The 21,425-nt window shown below is 30.8% G+C and overlaps 1 protein-coding gene and 1 pseudogene across 1 annotated transcript; both read right to left on the bottom strand.

The window, feature by feature from the left end:
- Window positions 1–4,452: 4,452 nt before the first annotated feature.
- LOC107463866 (NADP-dependent malic enzyme 4, chloroplastic) lies at window positions 4,453–11,359 on the bottom strand. Its single transcript, XM_021131360.2, has 18 exons — window positions 11,236–11,359; window positions 10,915–11,035; window positions 10,078–10,152; window positions 9,792–9,943; window positions 9,425–9,530; window positions 9,099–9,164; window positions 8,924–9,019; window positions 8,750–8,821; window positions 8,538–8,621; window positions 8,354–8,452; window positions 8,198–8,245; window positions 7,765–7,818; window positions 7,581–7,679; window positions 7,240–7,329; window positions 7,018–7,095; window positions 6,449–6,569; window positions 5,353–5,481; window positions 4,453–4,541 (listed from the first exon to the last, which is right to left on the bottom strand). Exons 1-18 carry the CDS (start codon window positions 11,331–11,333, stop codon window positions 4,453–4,455), a joined length of 1,677 nt encoding a protein of 558 aa, XP_020987019.1. The 5' UTR covers window positions 11,334–11,359.
- Window positions 11,360–12,740: 1,381 nt separating this feature from the next.
- On the bottom strand, window positions 12,741–21,419 carry LOC107464007 (ABC transporter G family member 36-like; annotated as a pseudogene).
- Window positions 21,420–21,425: the final 6 nt, after the last annotated feature.

The following is a 21,425-nucleotide window of genomic DNA, read 5'->3' as shown; positions in this document are numbered from 1 at the left end:
CCCAAGAAAATATATAAATTGCATTGAGGGTTGACAATGAAATGAGATAGAAATAAGAGAGATTTTATTTTTCGTTTCTGCACTTTTAAAATTTTTTATTTATTTTTAATTTTCATATGGTTCGATTTGATCTAAAGATTTGACTAATATTTGATTAATTTCAGTAAAATTTAGGGCAAAAAATTCAAATAAGTCAAGTGAAAAATTTTTTATACAAATTCGTAAAATTAAAATCTAGTTCATGAATCAATTAATACACGTTTATATATAGTTTGAAGCAGTTAAATTTAAATTCCATTACATATAATTTGAATCACTTTGATTTGAATTATACACATACACACACTAATTTAAATAAACCTAATTCGAATTAGACATAGTAATTCGAATCAGGGTGATTAATTTATTAAAAAAATTTATTAAAAAATTAATAATTTAAAAATTAAAAATTTTATATATTTTATTTCATACATTAAAAAAAAGCTAACAAAATATTTAATTACGAAATTTTTTTAAAATATTAATGAGCTATCAATTCGAATTCCATACAATACTCTTTTGTCCATTTTTAATAACTCATGAATATTTTTTAATAAATTTATTTAAATTATACCACAAAAAAATATTTTATTCTATGTAAAATAATTTAAAAAATGGCTTAAAAGATGTTAGGAGTACTATAAAAATTTGTAATGTCTTAATGATTTAGGACATTAAAAAAATACTCTACATAGTCAATAATAATTTGAAAATTAAAAAAAATATATTTTTATCATGTATTTACCTAAATCACTAGAATATTACAAACTTTTATAGGACTCATAACATTTTTTAAGCCATTTTTTAAAAATTATTTTGTATATAATAAAATATATTTTTTAATTATTTTGTATGGAATAAAATATTTTCTTTCATTTCTAAATTATTATTGACTATGTAGAGTATTTTATTTAAAATTTGAGTACATGCATGTATTTACCTAAGTCACCAGAACATTACAAATTTTTATAGTACTCTTAACTTTTTTTAAGCCATTTTTTAAAATTGTTTGTATAGGATAAAATATTTTTTTGTAGTATAATTTAAATAAATTTATTAAAAAAATTATTAAAAAATATTCATGAGCTATTAAAAATGGACAAAAGAGTATTATATGAAATTCGAATTGATAGCTCATTAATATTTTAAAGAAATCTCGTAATTAAATATTTTGTTAGCTTTTTTTTAATGTATGAAATAAAATATATATTTTTTAATTTTTAAATTATCAATTTTTAATAAATTATTAATTTTTTAATAAATTTTTAATTTTTTAACAGCATAATTCGAATTATACCATTAATAATTCGAATCAGTCAAATTCAAATTACTTGAAAACGCATGCGTGAGTGTAGTTCGAATCACTGTATGTAATCTCTGATTCGAATTAGTGTGTGTAATTGTTGATTCGAATTAGTGTGTGCACGTTTGTATAATTCGAATAAAGGTGATTCGAATTATACGTAAATGGAGTTCGAATTTAACTACTTCGAACTACATATAAACGTACATTGATTGATTCATGAACCAGATTTTGGTTTGGCACATTTGTGTAAAATTTTGCTCACTATGACTTAATTAAGTGATTTGCCCTAAAATTTAGTTCAATTTTATTTAAATCTCAAATTAAAAAAAAATTAGTTAAATTATTCAACCGGATTAATTATTAAAAACGTCAAAACTCGAATCATCTGGCTCGATTCAATTGAATCAAAAATTAAAAAACGTTTATTAAATGTCAATTGGTAAATTTTTATTAATTGGTTGTTAATTATTGATTAAAGGACTTCAAAGTAAAGTGATATTTCATCGTGTGGTTTTGCATATATGTGTTGGGAAACTGTTTAGTAGCTACTCATCATAAATTCCAAGAGCATGATACAAAATAGAAAAAAGGAAAAAAAAAAGAAGAAAAACTATAGATTGGACGTAACGTTACATTACATTGGTATGTAACAATCATGTACGTAACAGTTATTCCAGAAAAAAGCAAGGTATGGCTTGAACTTCATATTCCAAGGTCAATACGAAGGACATGATATATGGGGTAAAAAATTGACATGTCAAGCACAATAATTTTATGATTTGTACAATAATGTGAACAGAGAATTGATAACACACACGTGATGATATATAGTGTGATGATCATAATAATAATGCATGTAACTATTTAATTGTGTCTCTCTATTTGTTCAGTCACAAACATGTAAATTTGATGCTTTGTACCCTCCAAAAATAGACAACATAACAAAATATATGATGACATGTGACTTAGGGCAAGGTTGTATTCAATATTTAGGTCTTCAATAATGCAAAGATGATGAATATTGAGCGGTAAATAATACAAATAAAATGGTTTCATCTATCACTATTTATGATAGAACGAAAATCTGCACATACATGATGCATGTATATAGATGATGTAGCCCATAATAGAGACCTACGAATCTATCAATTCAAATTGCTGACATAGCCGTATGTATGTATGTGATCATTAATACATATACCTAATATGAGGACTTGATGATCAGGGTGTCTCATCTTCTTTCATGATACTAAATTTTAGAGTTTGGTTTTGCTTGTATTAGTGTTTTTTTTTTAAGTAGTGGAATAAGAATTATTCTTATTATAGGTGAAAATTCAGGTGAAGTCGACTTTTCGTAAAGTTGATATCTGAGAGCCGTTAGATAAAAATTTAGTTACATCAATTAAATCATCTAACGACTCTCAAATATCAACTTCATGTGAAGTCGACTACATCTAAGTTTTCACCCTTATTATATTACTACCGTTAACTCTTCGCACTTAATAAGTAGCATTCATGATCATATTTGCAAAAGATACATGTTATATCTTTCAATTATGATTTTATATAAAAAAATGATGTGTACGTGTCTATTAAAAATCAGTTATATATCAAATTAGTTATTATATATTTTTGTATAAATATATTATATATTATTTAATTTTTTAAATATATATTTTGTATTTTAATATATTATTTTATATCGATGATTAATTTGATAGTTATTTTATGTAATATTATGAGCATTTCATTTTTAAAATGATAAAAAGATTCATACTTGATAGGCATTCTTTATTTATGTATCCATAAAATAACACTTTTCTGTATTTAACTCAAAAAATTAAAATAAATTATATTAGCTTTTTTGAGTGTTATATATCTATCTATCTATATATACATGTATAATTTATAAAAATATACACTGGCCTTTCCTTCAACATTTAAGAAATTTTATACTCCATGTTATATTTTTATGATGAGGATAACCATTATGTTAAGATATATAAATTTTAGGATGTTAAATTTAATAGTGTTTATATAGTATTTTAGAATGTTTATGAATGTTTTGGATAGTTTTGAAATGTTCTAAAAGATTTCAAAAGATCCTAAAAAATTTTACAAGTTTGTAGAAGATCATAGAACATTTTTAAAAAAATGTGTAAATATGTATAGAAGCATGAAAAATAATATAAAATAATTTAGAATAATAAAAAAAATAATGTAGTAAGTTATATATTTGTAACGAAAATTTTAGATAATTAATCTAAACTGTTGATTAGTTTAAATTCTAATAGTTCATTAAAAAGGTGAATAATTTTAAATAGAAATAAATGTTTAGTATTGTGTAAGAGCCATTTATAATAAATATTCATATAGCGAAGGATTCTTTTTATTATTTTTTTATGTTCTTAATTTTTTTGTTAAATATTAAAAATTAGACTGATTTAATCTTAAGTCAAAGTCTCAAGAAATTGAATAAAACATAATAATATTAAAGTGTGTCCAAAATTGTGACACTTATATAGATTGTAATGAATAATTCAAATTTGTACTATATATAATATATATGATGAGCCTAGCCAGCTAGTGGTACAATGATACAAAATTTTGACTATTTAGAAGGAAGAAATTAACCTTAGCTTGTTGGTTATACTTATTACTTGTACACATAATATTTATTGAATTAAATTCAGATAAGATCACAGTACATACATAGTGGCTTCACATGCCAAAAATCTAGGGATCAGAGCTAGCTAGTACTATACAATATATGATGCATAATAATCATATATTATTCCATCTACACATCTATCAACATATATGAGATTCTGTGGGGAGCATTGTATAAATATTTTTCGTTTTCTATTTAATTAATTTGAAGCCAAATAAAATGTATAACAAAAATGTCAAAATTTTAAAGCTATAATATTATCTCACTATCACTACTATACCAACTACATACATTCTATTTCTATCGCATCCAAAACAATATATAACTTAGAAGAACCAAAGTGAAAAAAAAATGGGAAAAAATTAATTAAGAAAATAATACACTTGTTTCATATATATGAAAAAAAAATATATAATGGCAAAAAATTGAAGTGACTTCATCTGTAGCTTCTATAGGTTGGAGTATACATGCAGCTCTCAGCAAACTTCACCAAATCTTTTGGTTGAGGAAGTCGAGTGGCCAAGCCTGAGTTTAATGGAAATTCAATTTCATCAACAACCTAAAACTATTTCTAATATTTTGATAAAAAGTTTGTCTTTTATGTCATAACAAAATATTAAATTTTATGTTGTCTAAAATTAAAAATATTATAATTTTTATAAGTATAAGACAATCTTTATCTCTTAAATTAATTTTTGGGATAAATTAAACTCACTTAATTTCTTATATGATATTAGAATCTGATTAAAAATTGTTATTAGACCACCTCCATATCACACAAAAATTCAAGTCTTCCTCAGATTTCTCATTCTAAGTCTTTGTCTAAAGATTAAAACTCTAGCAGTTTTTATATATGTGAGACAATACTTATTTCTTGAGCTAGTTTTTTAGGTAAATTAGGTCCATTTAATTTTGTATAAAAAATATATAATTAAAATAAAAATATTTTTTGTTTTTAAAATTTGTTAAAAGTTTTAAAAATATCTATAAATTTTATTTTATTTTAATTTTATCCCAAAAATCTTCGATTTCATCAAATATACCTCGGACAACTAATTTTTCAAAAAATGACTAATTCAGCAACAATTTTATAAGAATAACTATCAACACAAATAAACCAGAGATAGTTGTCAATTTGTCATGCATTACTGCTGGATTAGTCCTAAATTTTTTGAAAAATTAACTGTCAGGAGTATATTTGAGCCAAATAAAAAATTTTTAGAACAAAACTAAAATAAAATAAAATTTAGAAATATTTTAAAAATTTTTGACAAACTTTAAAAACAAAAAAAAAAAAAAATAAAATTACAAATATGATAGTGAAAAGAAGGCTTACCAAGCTCATAGGCCTTAGCAGCCACATTTGCAGCTATATTTGCTGAAATCTTTCTAATGTTAGTGAAGGGAGGATATATAAGCCCCTTTTCATAGTCCTCTTTGCTCACCTGTGAAGCCAATGCCTCAGCTGTTCCAAACAAACCAACCATCACAACTTTAATAATCTTTCCATACTCAATATATATATATATTTCTACTTATCTTCATTCTAATCCTTAAAAATTATATGGAAAAACAAAGATCAACTCCTTGTAGGTGCATCTTTTTAGTAATACTATAAAAATCGAATTGAATCGACCGGTTCAACTAAATTAACTTAGAATCTATTACTTACCCACTTTAATTTAACCAAAAATTATAAACCATTTGCATGAAAACTAGTAAAAAATTGGTAAATTAGTCATGTTTTTTTTTTTTGTTAATCAGTTCAAACAATTGATTAAAAAGATTGTATATTATTTATTTATTTAGTTATAACTAGTTGAATATTTAAACCTTCAAATTTCTCATCTTACCATTGATTTGATTTTTAAAACCTTGTTTTTATAGCACATGTTAAATGATTTTTCATTAGCACACAAGAATTTCTCTCTTATTTTTATGAAATAAAAGCAAATTTTTTTAAAAGGTGTACGTTAATGAAACATTTTAATTTTTAACTATGGTCAACACTAGAATTTGTCTATAGTGATAAGGAAACTACTTGTCCCTTCTTTTCACGGTTTTGAGTTCAACTTGTGAGAATGAAGTAAAAGATAAGAGAAATTTATAGAGGCTAGTAATTTTTAGTACTTTTTATTATTATTTAGTTAATATAAATATTAAATTTTTTTAATAAATAAATTTTATTAATTTATAAATTCTGAAAAATATAGATATAAATTATATTGATTTATACGTATAAAATTTTGATAAATATAGATATAAATGATATATTTTTTTGCATAAAATATTTGAAAATATAGATACAAAATATTATTGATTAAATATCGACAAAAAATAATAATATTTATTAACCATGATTACTCAAAAAAAAAGGAAAAAAGAAAAAAATGTAGAAATTAATAAAGCAATGTTAATAATAATGCACTTACAAGCTGCTAGAAGCATGTCATCATGAACTCGGATTGTTCCAGACATTATCAAACNCACATGTTTCTTTCCATCAATTTCAACCGGGTCAAATGGGCTTCCACTAGCAAAAATTACACGTCCCTGATCCAAATCCAATTAGTACAAATGTAATAATTAATATAAACTTTTAATTAAAAAAATAATTAATATAAAACTGAAATCTTACCTGCACTTAATTTTATATAAAATTAACGGTTAAAAGCGATTAAATAATAATTTAGTCAAACATATTAAATTATTTAATAATTTTTAATTATCAATTTTATATAAGTACAACTTCATTTGATTTTCTACCTAATATAAAGCAGGGATTAGAATCTTTAAGTATTTGTTTGAGTAAGATTCTATCGAATTATAAAAAAAATAGATACAAGAATTTAATTGGGCTTTAGAAATTTTAAGAATAGTCCAAGATAATATTTGACTTTCTCATAACATGACATAATTGTGGTCAAAGCAGATATGAAAGAATGATATAAAGAAACTTAAATTATAAAAGAATTAAGTTGTGTATTCATATTATTATTACCTTAGTCCAATTATAAGCTTGTTCAGCGGTACATTCTGATTGTGATGTTGGGTTGGAAAGAGCTAGGATAATAGGTTTCTGCAAAAATTGTCACATATTTAACACACATTATTAATTAGCTTATGTCAACATGACATTGCATATTTAGTGAAAATAGTTAACTATGAATTTTCTTCAGAATTTTAATGAAACTAAATTAGACAAATAAAATTGACAAGGTACCTCATTATTGGAGGCCATAGCCTCAACCACTGCTTGAGTAAAAGTTTGGCCTTGTCCTGATGTTCCAATCAATACTGTTGGCTTAATTTGCTGAGTTGAAAAACCATGAAATATGATAAGTTTTTCAAGACAGAAAATACAAAAATATTTATAAAAAGACAAAAAAAAGATAAAAATTTCAGGTGCAGTTAACTTCATGTGAAGTTGACAGTTTAGAGTGATATGAGAGGTTTGACTAAATTGTCATACTCTCTCAGCTATCAACTTTACATGAAGTTAACTGCACCTGAATTTTTACCAAAAAAAAAATATATTTCTATCTTGTTACACGGAAAGAGTACATTAACTGCTTTGACCAGATCTGATATAGGTTCATGTTCATGAGCCCAAGGCTTCTTGAAATGTTGAAGTGATTCCTTTCTGGAACTAACAATCAATCCCTACAAGATTAGAGTAAAATATTAACAACATAGAAGATGTGAAATTTTACAAGATTTTAGAGCTGAATTGAATTCTATGGATAACCTTTGAATCCACCAACCAAATGTTCTTGCGAGCTTTTTCCACTTCAATATTTGTCTGCATACACAATAATAGTTTCTTGGGTAATCTAAATTGTTCATGCAATGTTCTTCTCATCATAAAACATTAAAAATAGTACTTCCTTTGTTATTTTTATTTGTAACAATCAAAATAGTCTCTCAATTTTAATCATATAATAAAAGTAGTCTCCGATCTTTAAACTAATCAAAATGACTCTCAGTAATTAACAGAAGTCTTATTATTAACTTCTACTGTAAAGACTCACGTATAATTATCTTCATATGAAGTTAATATTTGTTAAATTATCTCACGATTTTCAAATATTAAATTCACATAAAGACAACTTAATGAATTTTTTACGAACTTTCATTCTAACATAGCATCAGAAGGAATAAGTCTAAATTCGGCTACAAACCCGTTTTGATATTTCAAGGGCTATGAGTTCTGCTATTCCGGTGCCAGCCTGTAACCACAAAGAACACAATTCAAAAGATACTTAAAGCGAATGTCGACACAGAATACGATAATTTAAGCTAAAAAAAAAGAGGCAATCTCATAATTAAACTTTTACCTCTCCAGCCCCAAGGAAGAGGAACTTGTGATCAGCTAAGTTTCCTCCGACCAATTTCAGGGCCGCGACAAGTCCGGCGAGGACCACCGACGCTGTTCCCTGCAACAAAGCAGAGGGAATTATAAGAGATAATCATTGGTTAACAATGTAACTAAATCCATCACTGAAGATAAAAACCTCTAACCTGAATATCATCATTGAAAACAAGATGTGTTGACCTATATCTTTCAAGTAGATCAAAAGCATTGTGGTTTGCAAAGTCTTCAAACTGATAAAACAAAATTCAGAAAACAGAAAAACACTAGTAGATATATCCCATTTAGATTCCAAACAAGATTTTCTAATCATCCTTGAATTCTTAGTACTTCAAAGCAGATATAAAAGAGTTTTGACAACCTGAACAAGGATTTTTTCTCCATAATTTTGTTTTACTGCAGTCATGAATTCATGCAGAAGTTCATCATATTCCTGGAATCCGAATATTCGAATCAAATTCATTATCATGGAACATTAGATGACAAGAATAATGCCTAATTTGATCCAATATAGTATGGGAAGTGAATCAGAAACCTTGCCAGTTGCTCTTTTATGCCTTAGACCAATGTATAATTCATCATTCAACAGCTTCTCATTGTTTGTACCCACATCAATGGTAATAGGCAAGCACTGAAACAATCTTATAAGTGATTACCATAAATGTATCATATCAACTACTTCTTTGTGACATAGATAGTAAGCTACTTACAGCAGAAGGACGAACTCCTCCAAGTGCTGTATATAAAGAAAGTTTCCCAACTGGTATTCCCATTCCCTAATAATCCATCACAAGTTACCAAAGTGAAAATCATCAGTGAAGTTATGTTATCTCTTTAACTTCAATGTCATTTACCCTCTGTGAAGATGATAGTTAAGAAGTCGAAATGTATTATGTTAAGCAGTTTAGTCAAATATGTCAAACTATCTAACAGTTCTCAACTGTCATCTTTACGTTAAGATATCTTTACGTGAGTAGTTGCCTTAATCATCATATTATGATAGGTTATACATGTGATCAAGTATAATCAAAGTTACCTGACAGCCAAGGTCCCCTAGACCTAGGATCCTTTCTCCATCAGTTACAACTATGACTTGAATGTTCATCTCAGGCCAATTCCTTAGAACTTCAAGAATCCTCCCTCTTAAACACACAATTGCTTCAAAGGTTAATAACACAGAAAGAATTCAACTGAGTATGATTCATTTTAATCTTCGGATTTTCTAAGATGATCATTCTAATCCTTCAACAGACATGTCACGTGTCACTTAACGTAAATCCATATATTCATTCTGAGAGACCAAAATGTTTACTTTAAAATTTCGGTAACTAGAATGAATCATACTTGCAAAGTTGAGAACCGAAATGAACAATTTTTACTTGTGCAAATTTAGTGAAACTTACTTCTCTTTCAAGCTTATAAAAAGACCTTGAGGATTTGAGAAGATGCTGCCATATTTCTGGCAAGCTTCACCAACTGTTGGAGTGTAGACAACAGGAAGTAACTCCTCAACATGATCAATAAGAAGCCTATAAAACAACCTTTCATTGCTCTCCTGAAACCCATCATCATCATTATCATCACATATCAAACTGAAAAACATTAGAATCAAGTACCAAACTTTGCCAATTTATATGTGATTTCAAGCTAAAGATGCATTTCAAAGTTTTTAGGACAAGGAAAGGGCACCTGAAGATCCATCATTGCCACATACTTCAGCAATGGTACTTGATACTGCCGTATTAGTTGAATGAGTCTCTTCACCTGCATTAATGAAATTGCAATAGTAAGAATCACTTTGACAAACTCAAAATAATCTCTTAGTACCACAAATTTATTTAATTCTTTTAGTGGCTAAATTGTTCATTGTATTGAATTTTGTAAGGACAAAGTTCTAGACCTTAGGACACACTATATATTTATAAGGTACACAATCTAAAGAAAAATGGTAAGGAATGAAATAATTAATTAAGAATAAGGTGATTCCTTGAGGATTTCGATCTCAGACTAATTAGCCTTGAAGAAAAAAAAAGACTAATTAGATCCTCCTTGATAGCAAATAGTAAACACATTATGTCCTTCTGTCTATAGATAGTGCGAAATGAAACGGAGTTTTCTATGTATTCCGTTATCTACAGTGACATGTCTTGTTGCTGCCACGTGAATATGGAAACAACGTCATTTTGGATAGTAAAACATTCCTTATTTTCTGAATTTTCATATAACCGTCATCAACTATTCTTTATTTACGACGGAATTTTAACGAAACAGATGAAATTTCGCTCCAAAAATAATTATCTCCACAACGATCTTTGATACTATAGTTAACGGTACATATAAGCATTGCCGTTAAGTTTTACATGATGAATTCATAGAAGGACGTAACATATCCACCACTTACTATCATAAAAGACCTAATTGATATTTTTTTTGACTAATTAGTCCGGGATCGAAACCTTCGAACACCTAATTGTCACTTTACTCATTCATTAATTAGAAGATAAGGCAAGCTAGAATTGAAGTAACCTGAGTTTCTTGAGAAATAACTGATGGAGGAAGAAGACCACGCAAGTAATGTGCATCCCTTTCTTGTTCAGTGAATGCCAATCCTTTATTGAAGTGAGGATCTCGCAACAATGTATACCCACTACAATGCAACAAATAAACCATCATATCATAGCATGGTGTTCTTCTTCTAGGAAGATCTTCATAAGTCTTTGTTCCTGAGTTCAACTCTTGCCACATTCTCTTCTTTTCTTTGTTGTTTTATGAGTCAAGCCAACATTTATTTATATCCTGTTTCATATTATAATTATAAGAAGCTTTTTATAAAGCTTGATAACTTACCTAGCAACAGAAACACTCCATGGTGTCACAAACTGATCCTCTGTGGCTCTATCCTCGCCGTACACGTCCTTAACACCGCCACCGGCGAAACTTTCCATTCAAACGTTGTCGTTTTCCTTTTAACTCTTCCTTACTTGAAGCACAAGAAACCACTCTTTGAGCACACCAACCCCTTCTCTTTTGGGCAGAGAAGTTTTTTCCAACACAAGAAATTAGTCACCCACCTAAGCTTTAGTTGAATTTTTCATAAATCCAACACAAAAATCGTAACAACATAAATTATTAATACCCAGATAACCAATTTTTCTTGTCTCATGATAATTATTAAAAAGTTCTTTTCTTTATTTAGATGAAAACAGAGTAAAACAGAGCAGCTCTGTGATTTTGTATGAAAAGATAAATCATATCTAAGAAGTTTGAATTTTAAAATAACAGTGCAAACATGCATGAATAAAAATGAAGTATTTGTATATCATAAGATTACCAAGTTTTGAATAGAAAGAGTAAGAGCTTGTTATTGTGGTTCAATGTAGATCTTTTGTGTGTTGTGTGTTGTGAATGTGGATTGAAAAATTGTTTTTGAGTTTATTGTGTTGTCATGAAAGGTGCATCTAGTGCAAGAGAGATCATGGTAGTGAAACAAGTGTGTGATTGAGAGATAGTTTCGGTAGAAAAGAAAAGAAATGAGACACATAAGTTGTAGCAAACATAGAAAGACAGAGTCTTCAGGGATTAATCCCTTGCTTTTCTCTCCGATGTAATAGTACAAATTTTATGCACATATTATTAATCAAGGAAATTCATTCAAATTTCTTGTGTAATGATGAAAAATCAAGATAGAGATGAGAGAATTACAGAAATATAGACATGTTTTATGTCAATTAAGTCATCTGTTAAAATCTAAATAAATAACTAAAAAAATAATTGTCTCTGTTGCTCTTTTTTTGTTCTTGGTTTCCCACGGTATCCCTAAACCCGACAAGCCAAGGACTAATCCGTCGCGGTACTGAGCTCCATTTAAGGAATGGGTTGCTACATGCACAAGGCGGGATTTGAATCCCGACACTTGCTTAAGCGGACTACTGAGCTAACCACTAGACCAACCCAACTTGGTTTTGTTTCCACCTATTCCATCTTTTGTGGTGATTTAATTTTTGGTCAAAATCACAACAAAATGTCCTCAGAAAAAAAAAATGGAAGTCCAATATTGCAAATCCAAAATATTTTGGTTCTGCATTTTTGTGTTACTATTGGTTCAGAAGTTTCAAGCATAACCTTATATATTAAATGTCAACTCCTATCAAGTACAATGCTAGATTCTGTATGTTTGAAAGTGCAAATAGACATTTTATTCTAACAATGTAGATAAGAATATGATGAGACTATATATATATATAAGCTTAGTACCTAATAACCATTACAGCAGACAAGGGTAGGTTGCAAAATTTGGACTTAAGATGCAAGAGCTTACTTGTCATCAAATTAAATTTGGGAGACAAAGAAAGTGAAGGTGGCAAAAGAATAAATTTTTATTCACCACAATAAGGTAATATCATTACAAAGAAAAAAAAAAAAACTAATTTCTTCTATGCAGCAAAGCAAACTAACAATAATACCAACATTCATATGATTTACATTTACTGGCTACTTCAAAACCCTCAAAGAACTGCTATCAAAAATATTGTTGTCACCGACCATATGCTGCATAAAATCTTTCTGGAGTGCTGGCTACAGCATCAGTTATATATATATATATATACACATACAAATCACTAGGACTTCTAGAATTTTTTCCAGAACATAACTTCATCATATTTTGTTACATTGCAGCTTTCTTTTATCTTGTTTGGAAGTTCAGTGCCCTGATGCATACGGCAAACACAAAGGCGAAGAAGACAGCGAAAAGCACCAAAACTGCAGCAACTGGTCCCATGAAGTCTGATTTGAAACCATAATGGTGGTTAATATAATCTTTGACAGTGTAGTTCCTATTTTCGCTGGCTATAAACATTTCGGTGGTGATATCTCTGTACTGCGAAACGATTAGTCCATACACTGTCCATGCCACAGGACAAATCCAGTAGTACCAAACCCACCATTTAGGAATTTTCTGAAATGCCAAAGTTGGTAGAGAAATTATGTTAGCATATAGATGATAAAGGCCTAAAGGGTATAAAGAAGAAAGAAGGTGAATGTTACTCACAGGTCTTGGGATAAAGAAACCAGAGAAGAGATTGAAGAGTCCATAGAATGCTGCTGCGAAGATCGATGCAACTTGATGGTTTGGTGTGATGGAAACAGTCATCATGCCATAGTATGTGAAGTACAAGAAGGAGAAGAAGCTGACAAAGAAGAACCAAAAGAACTTCTCCACCTTCCAGTCAAAGGACACCATTGCATACACTATGAGTGAGTAATACACAGATTGGATGAAGACATAAGGAATCTCAGTAAGAACCTGAAATTGAAAAGAGATTCAATGGAGGTAAGGTTAGCATAACAAGCAAACAGAACTAGGATTCTGTGTTTGTCACTCATAGCTGATCAAGTATTAACATCTGGTTTGTAAGCTTACCTGTGCAATAGCATAAGGCATAGGAGCATACATTCCGGCTGCTCTTTCTCGATAGAATACAGTTCGTTCAATGGCTACTACCGGTTGGACAGTTTGGCAGTTGTTAATTCCAACGAAAATAACTGCAGCATACATTGCTCCAATAACCATGGTCAAGCTAGATGTGGTCAACCTGCAAAAAGATAACAAGAAGAGAGAAAATTAGTTCAAAGTTGATAATGATTAATGAATGATTGAAGAATAAAGAAGTTAAGATTTATTTTGTAATCTTACGTGTGCTTGCCAACTCTCCAGAACACTGTCCCAATCATGAGAGCACTTGCTAAGGTGAAGAAGAATCTAACAAGATTGTAATCTGGACTTCTCCAATATGTCAGCCATTGCTTCCATAAACAAGATGTGAACTGACCCCATGCATTTTGAGAGTACTTGGTGGGGAAATATAGATCCTTTGCGCCAGGAGGCGGCGTGCTTAGCTCCTTCACAAGAGTTTTGTTGCGCCTGCGCGAGCAATAAGAGATTTCTTTAGCTTCAAGCAACAAAAAAAAGAGGTATTGGAAATGTGTTAAGTACTCAAATTGTTTTATTTTATCAACTTACTGGAACAAAGCAGAGTTCTTGTAGTATTCAGCAAAGTCCATTCCAAGCCGGACTTCGGCTGCAATGGAACTTACTTCAAGCATCCATGTTGCAGGGTTGTACATTTCCTTGATCTTTGGGACACCTGGAATTGCCTCAAAGTATTCTACAATCTTGTGCGAGTTCCGGCCTAAAGGTCCTGAGTAGATCACTTGCCCTCCTCTTTTCATCAGCAAGAGCTGTTGCAAAAGGAAATATTTAGTACCAAAGAAATTCTACAAAGTTCGCCATGTTTAAGGTTTATGGTTTAGGGTTTTTTTGTTGTTTACCTCGTCAAAAGCTTCAAAGATATCTATGCTAGGCTGGTGAATTGTGCAGACAACTGTTCTTCCAGTGTCCACAGTGTTCCTCACTGTTCTCATAACAATGGCTGCTGCTCTTGCATCAAGACCTGAGGTTGGTTCATCCATGAAAATGATTGAAGGATTAGCAACAAGCTCGACAGCGATTGTCAGCCTCTTTCGCTGTTCTGTCGACAGCCCTGTAACTCCTGGAAGCCCAACTATAGCATCCTTGAGACTATCCAACTCTACCAAGTCCATAACTTGGTCCACAAATTGCTGAGATAATTAACAAAAGAAGAACAAGAAGAAATGTTATATCAGTCCTTCTATTCTCGGATAGTAACTTGTGGCGAATGAATATCGGTCTGTTCGCAGTAACCTGAAACTCTAGCAAAGGTTTCTTGCTTCTTAGGGAACCCGGAGATTCTAATATCTCCTTCAATGTAACCACCGGTCTTTCTTCCGGCCAAAACATCCATCAAAGTTGTCTTCCCAGCTCCACTGACTCCCATTAGAGCAGTCAAGACTCCAGGCCTAAAGGCACTTGTTACTTCCCTCAGAAGTTGCAGCCTATCCTCTGCCACTCCTTGCTCTTTCATTTCCTGTCGAATGCAGCCGAGTTAGGAACAAGTCTCCTTCATAGATTCCATGGATTCTTAAGAGGGAAAGAAAGATATATAAGCATTGTATTCAACAAGTGAATGTGATTCTTACTGCAGGCATGTCCACATAGTAATTAACACTGTCAAAGGACATTGCAAGTGGCTGGAAAGGTAGAATCATTCCTCTCTTTGGGGCTACACCAGTGGCCGAATCAAGTGTCGAATCAGAATTTCTTGTTCCATTGGGATTAGCCCGGCTGCTCATTCGCTGCATCGCAACTTCACCTATACAAGCATAATTAGCAACCATTCATAACTGCATCAAGAAGAACACAACACATTTTCTTCATTGATACTTACTTGAGTTATTTCCATCAGCCTTAGATAATGACCGGCGCATTGATTCTCGGTTGGTTTCTGGTGGCCTAATGAGTCTTGGTTCTTCGCCTACCTCCATTTCGCTCGCATCTTCTTCAGTTATAATTGCTTGTTTCTTTCCAAGAGCTATTGCAACAAAACAAGAGAGTACAAAATCCTTGTCAAGACAAAACAATTGAAGAACTAATTCAGCTAAAAGATTGATGAGGATGTGAGATCTTACGATTTAGGTACATAAGTGCAAGAGTAAACAGAACATTGTACAAAATAGTGAAGGCTAAAAGTGATCCTGCACCAATCCAGTACCAATTCTTGTTGGCAAAAGCATCAAAGTTTCTTAATGTAGACACACCTAATGTCAAATTTGCCTGTGTAGGAGACTGCATTCAAAGAAAAAAAATTTGAGAAAACCAATCACTTATTTGAAATATGCAAATTAAAAGCTTCTGCTACTTACTGGTTTGTTCCATCTTGGTGCATATAATTCATTCACAGCAAGGGCATTGAAAGCATATGATAGTGGTGAAACCCAGTATCCCCACACCCACCAATTTGGAATTTCACCTGTGATCATTTAAGAGTCCATGTAAGCATTTTCATTGAACAGGTGACAAACAATGTAATGTAAGGTGTTGATGATTCGATTCGACTCACGTTTCGGAAGGATGAAACCACCAAGAAGGAAAACAAGAAGAAGCATGAGTGCACCACCAGTGTTTGCTATGATCATTGTTCTGCAGACTCCAGAAATGAACCTAAACATTCCAGCAGCCATTTGTTGAACAAGGAACACCAACAAAAGTTGCTTGAAGAACCTGAAAAGTTTCACAAATTAGTACTATAAACAATATGAATAAATAAGATAACTTGAGCAACAAGTTATCATCTTTTTACCTCTCAGCTTCAGGTGCAAATCCTATAGTGTAGTAGGTAACAAGCACCCAAACAAGAGACTCGAATATCGAAATTGGAATCCTCAAGAGGAAATTGGGAAGAGTGTAAGTCCAAGCAGGGTGGAAAAGATGATCCCTCTGCTTGTAAAACACAGGAAGCCTTTGAATGGTGAGTGCAAGCTCAGCAAAACCATTGAACATGTTCATGATCATGCTAAACAAGATTGCGCCGACGTAGAGGGCTGCATCGTCCTCATTTCGCCGGTGCATTCTCGTCCTTATAAACATGGTGGCGGCGATGAAGGCGATAATGATGATCTGGACAGTCTTGAAGATGTAGACAAATGAGTTCCTCTTAATGAGGAGCCACTCTTTGTCCCAACATGCTCTTAGAAGGTCCATTTTGGGAACTGACCATTTGTTGTATACAAGTGCTGCTTTGTGTGCTCTTGATCTGTCAAATGGCACTCTTAGCTCGTTTTCCAGTTCCATTCCAACATGGAATCTTTTGAACTTGTTTGCGAATTCTGTTACAGTTACATAACGGTATGGTATGTTTCTGTCTGCCCAATATTGTTCTTGATCCTTTCTTGAGGTAACCTGTTACAAATTTGATTCTATTTTAGAAACATTCAAAACTAATAGTTTAGATTCTGATACTTATTGTTTCACAAAAATACTATTCGTACACCAAAATGTATTTGTATTCCAATATGTATTTTATATTGGTGGCCGACTTTGGTATACACGTAATATAGTTATTTATTTTAAGTAGTTTAGTCGAATATATCAAATCATTTAGGTAGCGTTTGGTAGAGAGACAGAGATTGAAAGACTGAGACTGAGAGACAAAGACTAAGAGACAGGGATCGAAATAAATTTTAGTATTTTGTTTGGTGCAAAGTGAAAGACAGAAATTAAAACAAAAATAAAACTCTAATTTAATTTGCACAAAGGATAAAATTGGAATTAATTAATTGAAATGAGGGTATTTTAAGTATAAAATGTTATTAAAATTTCAGTTTCCGTCTCTAAAAATTTTAGTCCCCTATGTTCCTACTTTTTGAAGGTACTAAAATACTGAAATTTTAGAAACAGAGACAGAAATTTTAATACCAGTCTCTGAACCAATAAACATGATACTGTGTTCCAATCTCCCAGTTTCTGTCCCACTAACTAACTTCATTTACCAGAGGCCCGCATCAGTTTTTATTGGGCCTAAAGAGGCCCATATTAGTTAACATTGTGGCAAGGTCAATATTGTTACTATGATGTCAATGAATATGTATTCATGTTATAGAATTGTTACCTCTTGTAAAAAGTCAGCAATGCCCTTTCTCTCAGGGCATTTGAACCCACATGATTCAAAGAACTCAACAATGTGCTCACGTGGACCCTGGTAGACAATTTGGCCCTCAGAAATGAGAATGATGTCATCAAAGAGATTGAATGTCTCAGGAGCTGGTTGGAGAAGGGACATTAGGATTGTTCCTTCAGTGAGGTGCACAATTTGTTGCAAGCATTTCACTATTTGATATGTTGTGGAGCTATCAAGACCAGTGGATATCTCATCCATAAACAGTGTTTTTGTGGGCCCAACAATCATCTCACCTATACAGTAAAACACCAAAAAAGCCCATTCAGTTTTATGAACATGTTTGTTAAGTGGGACAAAAAAAATATAAAAAAATACTAAATAATTAAATATCATATTTTATCAAACAATTAAAATGTATATTGTAAATTGTAATGAACATAAGGTAATTAATTTATTAAAAGCCCATAACTACATGAAAATGATTGAAAGGTATAGGACATAGTGAGAGCATAACAGAAGGTATTAAAGAATTCAAGTATGGAGACTTGAAAGTCTTAATAGACTAAACAACTTGAGTTAGGTGACTCAGAATTGATTTGGCCACACTTTTCTTAATCTTTTGAAAAAGAAAATTTGTCAATTTTTTTTTTTGTTTTTGTACACAAGTGTTAGTGGCCGCCATAGGAGAGGGGGGTCCATGAACGAAAGCTTCTTCAAAATAGAAGCCCAAGGTTGAAATTAAAATAATAAAATAATGTCAGAAATATGACGTGGATGTTGACAATAATTTGGACTTTTGGGTCCAATCCAATAAGATAGGAAAAAGACATTTAATTTAATAATAAAAAAATTTAAAACAAACTAACCAGTTGTGACACGCTTCTTTTGGCCACCGGATACGCCTCTATGCATTTCATCTCCAACAATAGTATCCTTGCAAATATCAAGGCCTAAAATCTGTTTCATGAACATTGATTTGTTAGAACAAAATGACATCATTGGACATGCTAATTTAGAATTTAATTTAATAATGTGAGGGTAGTTTAGGTAATTCATGTAACAAAAGTGGTTATCCTGCTGGGGCTTACTATGTGGGACCATGAAATATAAATCAGACAAGCAATGTAGGGTAGTTGAGTTGACAATTTTGTCAAGTAGATTAGAGTAGGTGCTTAGAATCTAATTTAGAATCTAAAAAGTTATAAACTATAAAGTGAAGAAAAAACATTCTAGTTTATGTCCACATTCATCTAAACTTAAAAAAAATTAAAGGGCTAAAATTGTAATTACTTACTTTAAGAGTATAATCAGTGATGAGACTGCTTTCTGTTCCTTCCATTGCAGTTGCCTAAAATAAATAAATAAATAAATAAATAAATAACAAAATGGAAAATTAAATAGAATTAAATTAATGTTAAAAAAATAATATATTATAAATTAGTTTACATAAATAATAATAATAATAATAATAATAATAATAATAATAATAATAATAATAATAATGATAATTTGAATTGAATTTACCATATCTAGTTCCAACTCCTTGGCACCTAGCTGAGAAATCAAGTGTCTCCTTAACTGTCATTTCTCCAACATGAACATCATTTTGGCTAATGTATGCTGAAGTCTTTCTTGGCACAAATTCATTAGGCCTATGCCCATTATAACTAATTTCTCCAGTTACCTATTTCATCAAAACCAATCACATTTATTTAATAATTCCTATGCATCATTAATTTCATTATAATGATTGTGTATGAAATCTACCTTCAATTCAGAGTCCAATTTTCCAGCCAATGCCAACAAAAGAGTTGTTTTTCCTGAAGAAGGTGGGCCAAGTAAAAGGGCCATCCTGCAAAAAATTGCGAAAATTACTACGATTTTCTATAAAATTATAAGATATCAGTATTTTCTGTTTTCTGGATTTCGGGTTTAATTCTAAGAATGGTAAAAACTTTGATCGATATTATGGTACCTCGAGGGTTTAACAATTCCGGATGCATTCTTAAGAATTGTGAGCTTTGTTCTTTTAGTAGTACTAATCCCACACATGCCAAGTGCTGATTCTAGAATGTTCAATGCAGTGTTTGGAAGTGTTGGCAAAGCTCTGCTTCCAACATAGGAATTAGCCTCAACTGTCAAATTCTGAAACCTTACTTCAACTGTTGGAAGTTTGATTCCAACCCTGCAATTTGGAACAATCTCTAATAATTTAGATCAAAGTCTTTGGTGATTTAATTACAATTGTTGTACTAATAATAATGTACTATTTACACTATTCATTGCAGCAAGAGATTAAGTCTCTTAATTATTATTAATTATAAGCCAAAAAAATTAAGTGAACAATAAAGTTTTCATTCATTCCTAATTCAGTCTTAACAATACTAAGTTTCAAAATTAATTCAGGGTTAAAGGGTAAATCAGATTCCTCCCTTCTTCTTCCATGAAACTGTTCTTTTTGTCTTTTTGTTAGTTTTCAGCAGATGATAAAGACAAATTTATCTTATCATGTAAGATATGAAAAAACATAAAAAAGACATATAGTAGCCACATAAAAAGTATTTATAAATTATCTATAAAGTTATCTTCTTAAATTCAATAAAATTAACTTGTTACTACTACAAGTTAATCATTCATCATAATAATGGTTTTGATTTGAGAATTGATGAGAACTCACTTGTCAATTCTGTTTCTGAACTTGGTCAAGAACTTCTCATTATCCTCTTCAGCAACCTTGAAGATTTGATCAATGATTTGTTGCCTCTCATTCATGTCAAGCTTCCTAACATCAACTTCTCTATGCTGAGCCTTGGCATCATGATGATGATGATCACCTTCACCAAAATTCTGAATGATACTTGTTCTCAACCTATCATAGGTTGGAAGCTTCTCAATTGCAGCCCATTTCAGAGCCTCTTCATCTTCATCAACATGTGAGGTTCTCCTTGAATATCTCCCACTTGCAAATACCTCTTCCATTTTCCAACTTGATCTGCTTAAGCTCCTGCTTATGCTTCTGCTTAAATTTGAATCCATCTTTCTATTCTTTTGCCACCACCCCTCTTCTGATTTTCAATCAAAAATCACTCATATGAATCAAACAACAAATGGGGTGCTTTTGATCTTGCTTCAAAATTAAAACACACCAAAAAAATCATCTCTTTCTTAAGAATATAATGTTATGTTATGAACATAACAAAACAGAACAAATGGCTTAGTTTTTATATAAAACAAGCCTTGTTAATATGAGAAGTCTAATTCCCATTAATTAACATAAAAATTAACAAAACAAAAACAACACAGAAAGAAAAAAAAAAGCTTACTTTAATTTCTTCTAAGCTTCACTCTTGTTTGATTTATGTACTTGTGTCATAAAATTCTTGTTAGGCCTCTGAACTGAGCTTTGTCTCAGTTCTGAAGAGAAGCTAAGTGGTGTTGCATGTAATGTTATGTAGCATACATTTATATGAGTGTGTGAAGGGGTTTGGTGTTGTAGGAAGA

The sequence above is a fragment of the Arachis duranensis genome, chromosome 9 (assembly GCF_000817695.3).
Source record: "Arachis duranensis cultivar V14167 chromosome 9, aradu.V14167.gnm2.J7QH, whole genome shotgun sequence".
Lineage (NCBI taxonomy): Eukaryota > Viridiplantae > Streptophyta > Magnoliopsida > Fabales > Fabaceae > Arachis > Arachis duranensis.
The sequence above is the reverse complement of the archived record's forward strand: the minus strand, read 5'-3'. Positions and strand labels throughout refer to the sequence as shown.